Source organism: Mirounga leonina, unplaced genomic scaffold (assembly GCF_011800145.1).
Source record: "Mirounga leonina isolate KUSES-001 unplaced genomic scaffold, KU_Mleo_1.0 Mir_94, whole genome shotgun sequence".
Lineage (NCBI taxonomy): Eukaryota > Metazoa > Chordata > Mammalia > Carnivora > Phocidae > Mirounga > Mirounga leonina.
This window is the reverse complement of record NW_023270855.1, coordinates 56,737,979-56,754,026: the sequence shown is the minus strand read 5'-3', so window position 1 is coordinate 56,754,026 and position 16,048 is coordinate 56,737,979. Positions and strand designations below refer to the sequence as shown.

At 57.3% G+C, this 16,048-nt stretch overlaps 1 protein-coding gene across 2 annotated transcripts in view; it reads right to left on the bottom strand.

Moving 5' to 3' along the window:
• The window catches only part of TLE2 (TLE family member 2, transcriptional corepressor), a 21,202-nt gene extending 5,204 nt beyond the window's left edge, over positions 1-15,998 (bottom strand). The window contains exons 1-14 of one of the 2 annotated variants that reach the window (XM_034997438.1): positions 15,884-15,998; positions 15,712-15,809; positions 15,200-15,263; positions 14,748-14,792; positions 12,274-12,336; positions 9,995-10,069; positions 9,574-9,757; positions 9,179-9,198; positions 6,102-6,209; positions 4,830-4,874; positions 4,126-4,275; positions 2,763-2,901; positions 1,758-1,918; positions 629-705 (exon numbers count right to left, since the gene is read on the bottom strand). In XM_034997438.1, the coding sequence (XP_034853329.1) occupies positions 629-705; positions 1,758-1,918; positions 2,763-2,901; positions 4,126-4,275; positions 4,830-4,874; positions 6,102-6,209; positions 9,179-9,198; positions 9,574-9,757; positions 9,995-10,069; positions 12,274-12,336; positions 14,748-14,792; positions 15,200-15,263; positions 15,712-15,809; positions 15,884-15,907 (1,253 nt within the window). In that variant the 5' untranslated portion in view covers positions 15,908-15,998. The remainder of the gene's footprint in view (positions 1-628; positions 706-1,757; positions 1,919-2,762; positions 2,902-4,125; positions 4,276-4,829; positions 4,875-6,101; positions 6,210-9,178; positions 9,199-9,573; positions 9,758-9,994; positions 10,070-12,273; positions 12,337-14,747; positions 14,793-15,199; positions 15,264-15,711; positions 15,810-15,883) is intronic. The other variant, XM_034997439.1, reaches the window with a different exon arrangement.
• Between the last annotated feature and the right edge of the window lie 50 nt (positions 15,999-16,048).

Here is a 16,048-nt window from a genome sequence, read left to right as displayed (position 1 = left end):
GCAGTCAGCGTGGTACAGAAGAGGAGGGGGTCCTGGCCCTAGCCCGGCGCCCCGCCCCGTGCCTGGTAAGCAAGCACTGAAAGTAAATGCTGAGTGGAGAGGATCCATCCAGGGAGATGCCACGCCGGGAGAGCTCCGGAGAATGGGACCCAGTAGTAACACCAGCCACATGTGGCCGATTATATTTAAATACATTTACAACTTCAGTTCCTCAGTGGCAAAAGCCACAGGCGGCCGATGGCGATGGCAATCACTGGACAGCGGTAGGTCCAGAACATTCCCCATCGCGGCAGAAAGTTCCTGGGTTCTTGAGGCTGGGTCCATCTCTGGGTCCATGCACTGTGGGCTGTGCAGCAGTATCCCTGTCCCCCACCCACTGGGGGCCACATGTGGGTGTGACAACTAAAAATATCACCAGACATGCCAAATGTCCTGGGGTGGGGGTGGGGAAGGCAAAATGCCCCTCCCCCCTCGTTGAGAAACAGTGGTCTACATTTTGCTTGTTACACACCGCTCTCTCCAGAGAGCTCCTCAAGGAGAACCTCTGGAAATGCAGCAGGGAACCCCAGCCCCCACCCCACAACGTAAGCACCTGACAGGAGGCAGGGAGCCCCGAGCCAATACTCACGGCTTTCCGCCAGGGATAGTGGGCAGGGAGGAGGAGATGGATGACCCTCGGAGATGAGGATGACACTCGAATGCCATCTGTCAAAAATGCCAGAGGGGGTGTCACAGGGCAGGTGACTCAAGCCCACCTGTGCCTTCCCCCAGGCTCATCTGCCATATTTCTCTGTTTCTCAGAGGATCCCCCCTCTGTCCATCAGCCCCTCCCCAAGAGGCCGGAGATGCCTGGTCCTCCACCCACACTGCAGCTAGGAGAGCAGAGGTTTTCACTTGCGGGACCCCAAAGCCTCTGCCCAGGGAATCCTAGAATCCCAGAGTCGGAAGGACCCTGAAGAGTCTTTCTGACCTGCTCTAGGGCGAGAGTTGGCAAACTATGGCCCCCTGCTCGTTTTTGTAAATAAAGTTTTATTAGTACACAGCCACACCGGTTCATTTATATGTTGTCTATGCTGGCTTGGAGCTATGAAGGCAGAGGTCCAACTGGTCCAAAGCCAAAAGTAGTTACTGCCTGGGCTCCTGCAGAAAATATTTGCTGACCTCTTTTCTACAACGTCCCTCACAAGTGCCCACCCCGCCTGGGGTCTGGCATGTCCCCAGTGACAGCATTTTCTTCCCTCTGGAGGCACCCTGGTCCACTTCAGGGCGGCTCACTCTATCAGCCATCTGTCCCCGCACTGCCCTCTGGGGCCCACACAGCCCCTGTCTGCTCCCTCTGCCCCAGCTCAGGGGTCTCATGCCCCACTCCTTCAACTCCTTCTCATGAGACCTCACTTCCAGTCCTCTCCCCAGGCTAGTCCTTTGTCTGCAGTCTACTACAATCATTGCAGTCTCTTAAAACTCAGGGCTACCAACTGGACGCCCTCTGCCAGGAGGCTGAATGGGACTCTCAGCCCCATGGCTGGGGCTCTCTGCCCCTTACAATGCAACATACTTACTGTTGCTTCTTCCAGTTATAGGTGCTTATTTGCATTACGCTTGTGGGCTATTGAGACCCTCAGATCACCTTCCGACAGGCACATGCACTTGCCAAGCCAGGTTCCCAACCCTTTCCCTTGTCTCTCCTTATGTAAGTGGTTTCTCCTCCCGGCCCCCAGCCCCTGTGCCCTGCTGGTGCCCCCACGCCGAGGACTCACCATGGGGGACCGTCCATACACTACAGAGCCGCTGACTTGGGGGGACAGGTGGAGGCTAACGTAGGAGCTGGGCACAGAGAGGTCCCCATTAAGGGCGCTGTGGGAGCTCAGGCTGAAGGATGTGGTGAAGGGACTGGACAGTGTCAGGGGGCTCCTCAGGGCTGAGTGAGAAGAGACAAAGATAGGTCTTCAGACACCTTGGACCCAGATCCAGCCTTCCACGGCCTTGGCTGGTCATTGGGGCTGCTGTGGTCTGGGCCAGCATCCACCACACCCTTTCAAGTTTCCAGATGTTTGAGAATAGTTCCCTCTGGCTGACATGGGTTCCCTTTCCTTCCTCAGCCGCTGAACTCCTACTCACCCTTCAAAACCTAGACCCAATGTCCAGCAATATCTCAGGAACATCCCTGAGCCTCCTCACCACACCCCTAGCCTCTAACCTTGCCCATTTTGGTTCCCTCCCTCTACCCTAGCCACGATCACACAGGGCTAGGAGTTTTGGGGTCTGGGTCTCCTTCCCCACCATCTGGGAGCTCCTCGAGGGCAGGTTCCAGGGCTGATTTCTTTTTGGGACCCCAGGACCAGCACAGGGGCCATAAGACAGAAAAGGAGAACATGTCATCCCCACATTAATGATGGGGAACCTGAAGCTCAGAAAGGTTGAGTCACTTGCCCAAGGTCACACAGCTGATGAGTATCCAAGGCTGGCCTCAACCCCAAGGTTGTCTGACTCCAAAGCCTGTCCGCTTTAGTGCCTGTCCGAGTGCACTAGGCTAAAGCTCTTGAGTAAATCATTTCCCCTCTGGGCCTCAGTTTCCCCACCTGTCAAGCCAAGACAGCGAGGAGACCGAAGCCCAGGGTGAGTCAGCACTGGGCTCAGAGTCCTGGAAAGGCCAAGGCCATGCCAGACCTGGATTCAAACCTCCTGCTTTCCCCACTCCCTACCATTTTCTAGAACCCTCCCCTCCAGGAGACCTGTTCTGACAGGCCCCAGCAGACGCTCACCAACACTGTCCGTGCAAGGTGCTGGCTTGGCAGCAAGCTGGCGGAGGTGACCGGCTGAGCTGGGCCCGGGGGTGGACGCATCCTGGGGCGGGGAGGAGTCGCAGGACTTGGGGGCAGGAGTGCTGGCGGGAAGGTCGTTCTGGGGAGAAAGGTCAGGACTGATCACCCCTGGCACCTGGCACCTGGCAGCCCACGAACTGGTGAGAAACTAGGTGGGAGAAGGGAGCAGGTACATCCATGCTAGGCCAGGGCTCGGGGGAGGTGCCCGCACGCCAAGCAGCGCCTTCGGGGGTGGCGTGCTCCCCCCCCCCACCCCCCCGCCGCTGATCCCCTGAGCATGGGGACAGGCGTGGGTCTGCACACGGGGAGCGCCAGGCGGGTGCCTGAGCAGGAGGGAGCACAGCAGGGCAGGACCCTGCGCGAGTATAGTAAGGCACGCGATGCGATACACGGTCAGGAGTGCGGCGTAGACTGGCCTTGAGCAGGAGCACGCCTGCAGGGAGCGGGCTTGCAAGAGAAGGCCGCAGGAAGTCGGGAGGCTGTCCTGTCCTTTGGGGCCGAGGAGTGGGAAACTCGTGGGGAGGGAGAGCACGCGGTGCCCGCCACACGCGCACGCCCACGAGGGGGAGTGGGAGGCGACCACGTGGGACAGGGAGGCCTTGGGGGCGCTTCTCTGGGAGAACAGAGCTGCCCCTCCCCCTCTGGTCTGCTGAAGTGGAGGAGGTCACCGAAGATGCCTTGGGAGCCCCAGCCTCTGCGGTCGCCATGGCAACCTGCTGGGAGGGGAGGCCTGGAAACCGACGCACTCTCTGGGTAAGTGCAGGGGAGGGGTCTGGGGAAGGTTTGGGGAGGGAGGGTGGGGACAAATGGAGCCCAACTGTGAACGCCCAGGGGGGAGAAGCTCTTCGGGGGTTCCTACACCTGGCACTGAGAAAGTTGTTCCCATAGTAATCCTCTTGCCTTTCGGGGGCAGGGATGACAGCTCAGGTGGGGCTGGTGCATCCCCAGTGCCTCTCAAAGGCTTTAACACTTGAGGGGCTGGAGTCGGCCTCGGCCTCGGCCTCGGCCTCGAGAGCCTGCATCCTACAGCTCACTGTGTTCATCTCCAAGGGGCTTCCTATTTCTTGCAAGAAATGCTTGGCTTCTCCACAAGATGGTGAGTGGTCTTTTCTTATGTATTTAGGTTCCCCAGAGCCAGTCCACTTGGGAAAAACGCTTGGGTAGAGTAGAGGCGGTGTTCAGGAAGGTGGCAAAGAATCAGAGCCTGGCTGGTTTCTCCCCACTCCACACCTAATGTGGTTGCACCTGTTTCCAGGTCCCCAGGATGAATAAAGTGAGTTTCAAGGCCTCCCCTACTCCTTACCAGGACAAGCTCCTTGGCTCTGGGGAGCGGGGAGCCGAGGCTGGAGGCCAAGGAGGCCGGGCTGTCCACAAGGTCCCGACGGGCAGGGACGCAGATGGGTGCCTTTCCACACGGGGTGGTAGCTGGGCTGGGGGGCTCCGAGGGTTGGTCCTGGGTTTGAGGAGGTGACGTTAAGTGGAGATGAAGTGGGCGAAGAAGGAGAGCCTCTCTCTATACCCCTCCCAAGCCCCATCCCACACTCCAGACCGGGCACCTACGATCCACCTTGGGAGGATTATGACGGCCCTGCCACCATGCCTTACTTTACTCATCTGTACAATGGGACTGACAGTACCCACTCCTTAAGCACACACAGCGACTACTATGTAAGGGCTTTTGTTGTCCCCCACTGAACAGATGGGGAAAAGTGAGACCAGGGAAGGCAGCATAGTCCCCCAGTCGCACAGTGAGCCAGGGCCTGAAGCCACTTCTGCTGTCCATCCCGTGTCCTCTGGGCCTCAGTTTCCCCACCTGCGCTACAGAGAGGAGGTCGGCTTGAGGTGTCCCCCTATCCCCTACTCCCATGCCACCCTCATCCCGGCCTTCAACAGAGAGGGGGCCAGGACCCCCCCTTCCCTCTGGGCCCCCCAACACTCTGGAAAACCTACCGCTCGCTGTGCCCAGACCTCTGAGTCCCGGAAGTCAGAGGCTGGACCCCGACTCACCTCGTCCACCACCAGGTTGTAATCGCTCTTGTCTTCGTCACTCTCCTGGGGGGACACGGGGGAGAGAGCTTACCCTGGCCATGCCCCTGCCTCCACGTCCCCTTACTCATCCTCAGGAGGTGGGGCATACACAGGGCCAGCCCCAGTCTGATCAGGATTCTGGGGCTCCAGAGGCCCCTTTGCTTGGTTCAGAAAGAAGGTTGCCATTTGCTCAGGTGCAAAGGGGGATTTGGGAGGGTGGGTGGGTCCCTCATGGAGGAAAATGAGGGGGATGGAGCTGAGTACCCAAGACTTGCTGTGGGGCCCTGAGTGCCTCCCAGCCCTCCCTGGGTCTGTTTCCTGCTCTGTGCAGTGAGGGGACAGCCAGAGACCAGGAGTCATCCAGACCTCCCTCCTGGCTCTTACTCCAGAGTCGATCAACCTCTCAGGATTGTCCGTCTCATCTACCCATCTGCCCACCCCCATCCCCATGGCCTAGCAGAGACCTCATCCCCGCCTTAGCCTCCTGGACTTCAGCCTTGCCCCCTCCAAGTAGTCCTCCAAGCTTGCCCCAGAGGGATTTTCTTAACACCTGTCCCCACATCTGTTCTACCTCCTTCTGTGGCTCCCCATCACCCTTGGGAGGAACAGTGTTGTCTGGGGCTGCCCTCTGGTCTAGCTGAAAAGCAAGGGAAGACCAAAGCCTGCAGCCCGAAGGCCACATCTTCCCAGCAGGGGGGCATTTCTTTGACCCCCGCACCCCCAATTTTCTTCTTTAAAACAAAATGAGTTGCTGACACGTATAGAACAGCTGTTATGATTGTTGAAGACTAAAGGCATCTCTGAGAAACAGAAGGATTGGCCAATACTGGGCCTGCCAGGAGCCTGGGACCAGGTTAAGGCCGTTCCTGTGGATGAGACAGGTGCTTCCCCACCAGCCACAGTCCCAGCCCCCACTTTCAGCCTGGCCCCTGGAGTGCCAGAGGCAGAAACTACAGGTACAGTGCTCCTCCAGTGAGGGAGGGGGTCCCAGCCCTGGAGAAGGGGAAATTCTAGATGGCTGAGCCATAGCCAGGAGGTAGGAAAACAGATGCCTGGTCCAGAAGCTACAGAGACAGAGCAACTAGAGCTGGGCCTGGCCCCATAGGGGCTCTTCTGGTTGCTCAGTGCTCCCTGGGCAATGGGGAGCTATGGAAGGCTGTAGAATGAGAGTCATGGCCAGAGCTGGGCTCTGGAAGGCTCTGAGGAGCACGGCTGGGGCCCACTCCAGTCTTCTGCTTGCCCCCCACTTACATAAGGTCCTGACAGATCCTTGTCCTCAGCTCGCTGCTTCCCACTGCTCCCTAGGCCACCCGGTCGCTCCTCTTCCACCACACTCTCAGGGGGTGAGGGGGATGCGCTCTGCAGAGAGACAAGGGCCGGGCGGGACAAAGGGTCAGGGTCCTGGGGCCCCAGACTCCATCCTGGCCCAGCCAAGACTGAGGGTCCCAACACAGTTATTAGGATCTATGCCTCAAGCTTCCCATCTGGGAAATGGGACCTTCCAAGGGCAGACTCGATGCTAAGTCCTTGGCCTCACAGCAAGCTTATGGGCAAATGATGGTTAATCCCATTGTACAGACAGGGAAACTGAGCCTAAGGGAAGACAGGGCTGTACAGTGAATTAGGGGCCGAGACAGGACTCAAAACCAGCCCACACATGCCAACAATATGACCTTTGAAGGTCAAAGCCTGGGTGAGCAGGCACAAAGAACCCCCCTGCCCCCCAGCATCAACCTGCCTGTGGGCCCTTAAACAGTTTGCTCCTTCCCTGGGACTCAGTCTCCCATCTCTACAGAGAGGCTGCCCCACGCAGTGATTTCTCAAGCACTTCTGTTGTGGGATCAATTCTTCAACTGAGATTTTATCTCGAAACCCAATGTGATGGGCAGATAAGAAATCCAGCCTGGAGAGCTGCCTGGCTATATGCAAACACACAAAGGAGGAAGCAAAGTCCCGTTGGGACGATGGGGCAGCTGGGAAAGAAAGCATGCTGCAGAAAGCGCAACCACAGAAGCGAAAACCACGCAGCCACTTAAAAAAGAAAGTAGAAATCTTAAAAAAAAAAAAGTGGGAGGTGGGGTGGGACGCCTGGCCGACTCAGTCAGCAGAGCGTGCGACTCCTGACCTCAGGATGCTAAGTTCGAGCCCCACATTCGGTGTAGAGATTACTTAAAAAAAAAGAAAGATGGGGCGCCTGGGTGGCTCAGATGGTTGAGCTCTGCCTTTGGCTCAGGTCATGATCCCAGGGTCCTGGGATCGAGCCCCGCGTCGGGCTCCCTGCTCAGCGGGAAGCCTGCTTCTCCCTCTGCCTCTACCGTTCCCCCTGCTTATGCTCTGTCAAATAAATAAAATCTTCAAAAAAAAAAGGAAAGAAAGTTGAGATGTGACAGCATGGAAAGATGGCCACAATGTATCACCAAAGTAAAAAAGCAAGCAGGGAGAGAGGCAGATGCCTTGGCATTTCTCTGAGACCTTGGGCAAGTCGCCTCACCTGTCTGCATCTGTGTTCTCATCTGTAAAATGGGGATGGGAACAGCACCCACCTCAATGGCTGCTGGGAAGACCCAGTGAGCCGTGGAACGCTTGGCCTAAGCCAGCGCCCGGGCCGCGGTGAGTGCTCACTGTTCTCTCTGGAGTAACCAGCCCATGTGTGTGCAGATACAGAAACCCATGTGATATACCAGGGTCTCTCCCCTCAGCACTGTGGGCCCACCACGGGAATGCTGGGGGGCTGAGCATCATCCCGGGCCCCACCCCCTCGATGCCAGGCGCTCCGCCAGCCACAGATGTCCCCACACATGGCCTGGTGTCCCCCCGGGGGTAGAATCTCTCATTTGACCACCACTCTTTCCTCGTATCAAGTGCGTTCCCACCACAGAGCAGCTCCTGTGTAGAATCTGTCTCTGGGGGGGGGCATGCCAGACACCGGGGAGAAGTTTGGAAGGAGGCGCTTCAAACTGACGACAGGAGTCATTTTAGGAAAGGGGACTTGGATGGGGGGTGGGCAGTGGCTCAGGGCAAGAGCCAGGAGAGCCATAGTCCCTTTACTGGGTCAAACAGGGTCCCTCAAAGTTACGTGTCCAGCCAGAAGCTCAGAATGGGACCTTATCTGAAAATAGGGTCTTTGCAGAAGTAATTTGTTTCACTGAGTGCATACTGGATCGGGGTGGGACCTAGTGCAATAGGACTTAAAAAGGGTGGGACACACAAGACACACAGGGGAGAAGCCACGTGAGGATGGAAGTAGAGACGGAGTGATGCAGCCACGAGCCAAGGAGCCCCAAGGATGGCCAGACGCCACTAGAAGCTGAAAGAGCCAAGGAAGCATCCTTCCCAGAAACGCTGGAGGGAGCCGCCCCGCTCACACCTCCATTTCAGATTTCTAGCCTCCAGAACCGGGAGAGAATAAATGTGTGTTGTTATAAGCCATGCAGGGTGCACTAATTTGTTCTAGCAACCCCAGGAAACAAACACGGTCCGTTTTCTACAGGAAAACCATCTACAGAGATCGTTCTCTGTAGGAATTGTCTCGTATTAAACAAGTAAACAGGGCCAGTCGGCAACTGGCAACGTTTATCAAAAATGTCATCTCTGCCTCAAAAGAGGCATTTACAGGAGCGTATGCTATGGACAGTCTCTTATCCGACCCAAAGGTGTTCCTGTGAAGATGTCCACCAGGGCGCTGTTTATCGCAGTGAGAAAGGGAGAAATGGTCTCCGACACATACTGTTAAACGAGCAAGACACAGAGCGGGGACATAAACTGCTGCCACTGGTCCACTTGGCCTTGAACGTGTGCGAACATACAGACGCGCACGCGCATGCGCACACCCAGAACAGTGCCGGCCGGTAGCACGCAGGGAAGCTGAGTCACCTCCGGGGGTTGCACCGTGTGCAGTTTCCTGCATTCGATACTCTATTTTATACAACCCTTTACCGTTGGGGGAGTCTGGTATAAGGGTGCCCGGGGCTTCCCTGTACTTTTCTTTGCAACCTCCAGTGCATTTATAATTGTCCCCAAACTAAACAATTTTTAAAGAAATTACACACGGGCATTTCTTGGATGGATGATGGATACATTAATGAATGGAGGGCTGGGTGGAATGCATTTATTTATTCAATCGCCAAAAAAAAGCTCAAGCTGGAAAACTCTCGACAAATCTCTAGCCTGATGGGCATCTCCCACAACCAAAAGGCTTCAGGTGACCCAGCTGAAAAACCAGATATGGGTCTTGTTCTGAGGACCCTATCAGCTCAGAACCACCAGCTTCAGCCACATGCGAATAGCAAGCAAACATCACACAAGTTCCTGGATGCCCTTCAACTTACCCTGCTCGGGGCTCTCTCCACTGGAGGTTGGGAGTGAGGCAAAGGGAGAGAGAAGAAAAGATGAGGGTTTCGTAGCCCATGGTGCCAGAGGGCGCACCCCTCCAGAGTTTCTAGAGCCCTGTCCCCAGCTCAGAACCTCCCTTCTCCTTCCAACACCCTTGCAAAGGAATGGGTTGTTCCTCCCCTGAACCATTCAAATAGATGCCCAGAGACGGGCAGTAACTCGCCCAAGAACACACAGCCAGTGGGGGAGTAAAGTTGACCCCCAGGGCCCTGCAGTCCCCATCATTCACTCCCTCACACTTCAGTGAATTTGGTGCTCTGGACAGGGTGGCCTGCCAGTTCCCCCTCCCCACCGTCCCCCTGGCCAGTGCCACCCTGTGCTGCCCGCTCACCTCTGGATCCCTCAGCCTCCCCACCTGCCCGGTCTTCCTTGGCGGCCGCAGCCAGCTGAGCCTGGGCGGCCAGTGCTCCGGACAGGGCCAGCAGCCCCGTGGCACCGCTGCCCACCAAGCCAGCAGGGCGAGGGGTGAGGGGCACAGGGGGGGCATGGTGGGACAGCGGCTGGAGCTGCTGCTGCTGGAGAGAGGAGAGGTGGGCCAGGGCCAGGCCGCAGCCCAGCGGTGCCCCTGGCCCACGAGGCCGCCCAGAGCCAGCACAGGCTCTGGGCAGAGGGGGCACCCCAGAGTCTGCGGGGAGGCCAGAGCCCAGGCCAGCTGCCCACCCGGCACCCCCAGCCAGCTTTAGCACCTACTGGGTGCCAGGGCCCCGGGGGTGGGGTCTCCCCAGGGCAGGGGAGCGGCAGGGGGGACTCACCCCGATGAGGCTGTTCAGCTCCCCCACGGTCACCTGCTTGGCCCGCTCCATGGCCTGTAGCACCTGCTGTTGATGCTGGGAGGTGGGGGTACGGGGAAGGGGGTGCTCGGGCTCCCTGTCTGCTGGCCGTCCCCATCTGCCCAGGCAGTGCCCTCTGAGGCCCCAGCTCCCCCTCCCCCCTCATCCTTGTCCCCAGCACTTGCTATTTCTCTTCTCTCTCTCCCTTTCCATTTTAAATGTGAGGCAAACACAAAGACAAAGAAACAAAGCATATACGGGGCAGTGAAAACTAGTAATTATAAATCGGGGTTTGATCGATCAGGATCTCCCTGGGCACTGTGGACATCAGGGTGGGTCATTCTCTGGGGGGCGTCCTGGGTGCTGTGGGGGGCTGAGCGGCATCCCTGGCCCCCACCCACTCCATGCCAGGAGCACTGCCAGGCCTGATGACCACAGACGTCCCAAACATTGCCAAGCGTGCCCTGGGGACACCTTCCCCCCCAGCAAAGAACCACGGTCTAAATCAGCACCCAGCTAAACACCCCCGGGTCAAAAAGTAGAAATTGGCAGCTTGGAGAAGCCTCAGTGTCTCTGCCCATCTATGGTCCTTCTTCCTGCCTCTCTCTGCCTCAAGCAATGAGAAAACCTCCTCTCCGCACATTGTTGGATAAGGAAGCCACCGGCCACACGTGGCCACTGAGCACTTGAAATGTGGCCGGTGCAAGTGAAGAACGAAAGGTTTCATTTAATTTAGGACAAATGTCAGTAGAAACTTAATGTAATATATTTACATCGAAATATAGATGAATGTATATTTAAGGGACCACACGTGGCCAGTGGCTCCTGTGGGAACAGACGATATGCGGCTGTTTATCCACACTCCCGAGCTCGGGAATTTGGGCTGCATTCCCACCGAGGACGTGTCAGATGCTACTGGGAAGCTCTGTGTGTGGCACACGCGTGTGTAAGTGTGTCAAGGCCGAGGGTTGGTAAATGTTCTCTGTAAAGGGTCACACAGTGAATATTTTCAGAGTTGCAGGCCTGAAGTTCCCTGTGGCAGCTTTTCTATCTGCCCTTTGATCAGGAATGCTACCATAGAGATCCGTACATGAATGGGCATGACGGCATACCAATAAAACTTTATTTACAAAACAGGCAGAGGGTGGGATTTGGCCCTCCGGCTATAGTTTGCTGACTCCTGGCCTAGAATGGAGTCGCTGGGGCACATGTGTGTGTCTTTATTCACTTCCTAGTCTTTTCATCCTCCTTTCTTCCCAGGTTGCCCTTCTCACCACAGCCACCTTGTCCTCACCCTCGGCTTCAGACACGATCTCTACAGTCTCAGTCCAGCCAGGACATCCCTCCATCCCAAGCTTCCAGAAAATCTCAGATTCAGTGGGGTCCAATGCAAGATGAGCATCTCTCCTGGTTTTGTTCCCCAACACAACTAGGGCCCCCCATTTATCCACCCTGCAATGGAACCTGCCCTCATGTCTCTTACGGACAGAATGCTCCAGACAGAAGCAGGGACAGCTGATGTCAAGGTCCTGAGGCTGGCAGGTACTTGGAGAATTCTTATAAGAGTTAACTTTTTTTTTTTTAAGATTCAGAGAGGTGTTCATACTGCTTTATTATGTCATCTGTCTTGGTTCTACTTTTTTAAAATTATTATTGTGGTTACAGATACGTAAGAGTTGCCATCATAACCATTTCTAAGTGCACAGCTCAGCGGCATGAAGCACATTCACACTGTCATGCAACCACCCCCATCATCCATCTCCAGAACTTTCCATCTCCCCAAACTGAGGCCCTGTCCCCACAAAACACTGACTCCCCATCTCCTCCCTCAGCTCCTGGCTCCCACCCTCTGCTCTCTGTCTGTGTGGATGATGGGTCTCCTCTAGGGACCTCCTGGGAGAGGAACGGACAGTATTTGTCCTTTGGTGACTAGCTTATTTCACTGAGCACACAGAAGAGCTAACGTTTACTGGGTGCTTACTGAGCACCCAGTATCACCCTGGCATGTGTCCGCTTGTCTAAACATCACCACAAAGGCACAGACAAGGCAAGCAGCCAAGGGCACGTGGCCAGGATTTGGACCCAGGCAACCTGGTGGAGCCCCCACTCCTCACCCTCAGCCACCCCCTCCTTCCATCCCTGAAGCCCCTGCTCCAGCCCGGTACCCCCCAGGCCACCCAGCGGAACCAGTGCCCGCCACACTGAGCCGGCCCCCCTCCCCCAGCCCTCCAGCTCCCCTCTGCCCCAGCAGGCCCACTCACCTCCTGCGTCAGGAAGGGGATAATCTGAGCACAGATACCACTGAGGCGCTTCACAATCTCGGCCTGGCAGGAAACAAGGGGGAGGAAGCTTGGAGGGGGGACCCTCCATCCAGACCCTCAACTTCAGACGTAATAAGCCTTGACAAAGCCTGGGAGGTAGGGGGCTGTCACCAGCAGGTGCAAACGGGGGACGCTGCAGCCAGCGAGGCAGAGGCTCGGGGCAGACCGATGGGCTGCCGAGGAAGCGGTCTGCTGAGCGGATGCCCAGGGCAGCCGTGAGCCGGAAGGCGAGGACGGATCCACCAGCCACCAGACACAATCAACAGATTCCCAGGAAGCAGCCACACAGACGCCCCACTCAGATGGGCTACTCAGAAGCTTGGGGGTCATCATAAACAAAGGAGTGGCCCTCACAGGCTGTCTCTCCTGGGCACAGGCTCTCTCTGGGTCCCCTCTGCAACCTGGACCACTGCCAGGCAGAGACCCCAGTGCACCACACTCCGGGGAAGGGCTTTGTGGTGGTGGGCTCATAAAAAGAAATCGTATTTTGCTCTTTGTCCCCAGTTCCTGGCACAGAGCCCCTAAAACTCTTGGGATTTCTCAGTGATGGGCAAGGGATGGGAGGGGATGGCTTTTGCTGCTCTCAGTAAGCCCCTTTCAGCCATACCTGCATTTGTTAGAGGGATGGAGGTCGAGCTAATCACCAATGGCCGATGATTTTGATGATTTAATCAATCAGGCCTATGCAATGAAAGCTCCATAAAAACCCCTTAGAGAGTTGGTGGAGAGCTTTGGGTGGGTCAAAGTATGGAGGTGCTGGGAGGGTGGTGCACCCAGGGAGGCCACGGATGCTCTGCGCCCCCACCCAGGGCTCCCCCTCCACCCCTCTTCCGTCTGGCTGTTCCTGAGCTCCATCCTTTCTAATAAGGAGGTAACCTAGTAAGTCAACAGTTTTCCTGAGTTTTGGGGACTGTTTGGGCAAATTATCAAACCCGAGGTGGGGATTATGGGAACCCTCAATTTATATATAGTTGGGTGGTCAGAAGTTTGGGCCGGAGACCCAGACTTCTGTTTGGTATCTGAAACAGGGGTAGTCCAGTGGGGCTGAGCCCTGAAGCTGGGGTCTGCACTGACTCCAGGAAGACAGTGTCAGAATCAGGCTGAACTGCAGAACGTTTGCTGGTGTCGGGGTTGGAGAATCGGTCGGTGTTCAGAAACCCACATGTTTGGTGTCAGAAGAATGGGGAGTGGAGTGGAGACAATGTGGTTTTACTTGCAGGTTTCACTGGGGACAGGGTCTGGGCCAGGGGTGCCCCACAGAGGCCGAACAGAGGGCAGTGGCGTGGGGAAGGGGGCAGGTATGGCATATGCAGCTGTGTGTGGGGTCAGCCTATGCTCTGCTTCTACCTGGGTTAGAGGGGTGCTAGATAGGGTTCCCACTGGGAGGGTGGAGGCTGAGCCCTAGCACCTGCCTGCCACCCTGTTAGACGGTCTATTTCATGCACTCACGGGACCACGCCCTACTCCAGGCAGATCAGCCCCCTCCAGCCCACACCAGAGCCAGCAGAGCCCACACATACCCAGAAAGGCAAACCCAGGCCACCCACACTCTCAGCCCACCCCCCTCCTCTTCCCACCCACCAGGAAGCCCCCCCCCTTGTTTTAGGCTCCACCCATTGTTTTGATATTCTGAGGGACAGAATCTAAGAGTCCATCAACCTCACAATCTCACAATCTTTCAGGGCCGCTCTTATCTATCAGAGAACCTTGAGGTCAGTGTCAGGTTCTCGGGGTTAATCTTTTCTTTTAAGGAGGTTCTGTGCCCAGCGTGGAGCCCAACGTAGGGTTGAACTCATGACCCTGAGATCAAGACCTGAGCTGAGAATCAAGAGTCAGATGCTTAACTGACTGAGCCATTGCGGCGCCCCATCTTGGGGCTGCTCTTGAACAACTGGAGTCAATTTCAGAACCTTCTGGTCTAACTTAGAACCTTGAATCCCACGCAGAAGCTGACAAGAGTCTCAGAACCTCAGAGCATTAGGGCCCATCTCACATCCTTCAAAGCATCAACAGAAGCTTGAGGTCCATCTCAGACCATCAGGATCCATCTCCAAACATCAGACTCTCTGGGCTGAAAGGGACCTCCAGGACTGTCTGGCCGGCCCCCTCCCAGGGACAGGAGTTGCCTCCACTGCCTCCTGTCCTGGCTGCCAGCCTCTGGGACAAGCCCCCCTTGACAGAGACACCTGGCTCCTGCCCACTTCTTGCCTCTCTGCTGGACCATGTCTCTGGAAGTACAGAATTGTTTTCCTGTTGTGAGGCTGCAATCTGGCCCCCTGGTCCCAGAGATTTCGGGATGAGACCCCTGCTCCCTGGGTCTGCTTTGCTCCAGACTGCTTGAGTGCTGGTCTCTCTCACAGCCTCCAGACCCTCACCCTTCCTAGTGGACACTCTGACCCCCAACACACAGTTACCTGCTTGTGCATTTCAATGTTGAGCCCGTAGGACATCTCATAGTACTGCAAAGGAAAAGCCAATTGGGAACGTCTACTGGGCCAGTGGATGCTGGGTCTTCCAGGAGCCCCGAGGCTGGGGGAATCACAGCAGGGCACAGAGCCTCACAGCCCCAGGGGAGCCCAGAGGGGAAAACCAGAGGAGGAAGCAGGGAGGGGGGCAGGAGGAGGTGCCCAGAGACCATGGCCCCTCAAAGATGCCCATGGGGAGAGGGGACATCCTTGTCTCATTGTTTGCAAGAGTTGGGAGGGCCCTCATAAAGACAGCCTGGAATCCCAACCAGCCCAATTTACAGATAGGGAAAATGAGGCCCAGAGTGGCAGGGTGAGTGGGGTTTCACACCCCTAGCGCTTTTACTCACAGCTGAGTCCTCCTCCCCACTGCCCAGTCCTGGCAATAATGAGCCCCTCACCATGACATAATGTCGTTGCATTTCTGTCTTCTCACTGGCCAGCTTCTCACATTCCAGCTTGAGGCTGGGAAGGAGACGGGGCATGCGGATCCCACTCAGCCCTGCCTCTACCACCGCCCCATCCCCACCGCACCCCCCACCCCGAAAGACGAAAGACGCAGGGACACCCCATCTGAGCCACTTTCCAAAGTGATGGGTTTGGCTCTTTCCCCTCTTCCCACTTCCTTATCCTCACCCCACCTCCTGGTCCCAGTCCCTTCCTACCCCTTCTCAGGCTCAAAGTGTCCCAGTACTGGGTGTCCCCATCCACCTCACCTGCCTTCCACCTGGAAGCCCTCCCTCTCCCCTGGAGTGGGGGGCAGGCTCCCTCCTCCCGGCACCCTGGAGGCCCCGCCCCCGCCTGGCTGCGCCCCGGGGCCCCCAGCGGCCAGCCCCTCTCCCCGGGGCTCCCAGGTGAGCTCCCAGGTGAGCTCCCGGGTCCCCCGGGGCTGGGCGCCCCCGCCCCCCCTCACCTGTGGTACTGAGCCTGGAGAAACTGGAATTCCTCTTTGATGCGGTCGCAGATCTCCAAGATCGAGAACTTGAAGGGCTGGCCGGACTGAAGCGGGGTCTGGGGGGGACGGCGGGGTCTGAGCTCCCGGACGCCCGCGCCCCCACCCCGCGCAGCCCGGGCCCCCCACTCACCGGGTGCCTCCCCTGGGGGTACATCCTGCCGATCCGGAAGCCCCCCGCGCCGCCGGAGCCCGACGATCCCGAGGGGGGGCGGTGGGGGGGTGGCGAGGCGGCGACGGGGCTGGGGTGGGCGCCACCCGGAGAAAGGAAGAGGGGGCGCGGCGGCGCGGGGCCGGG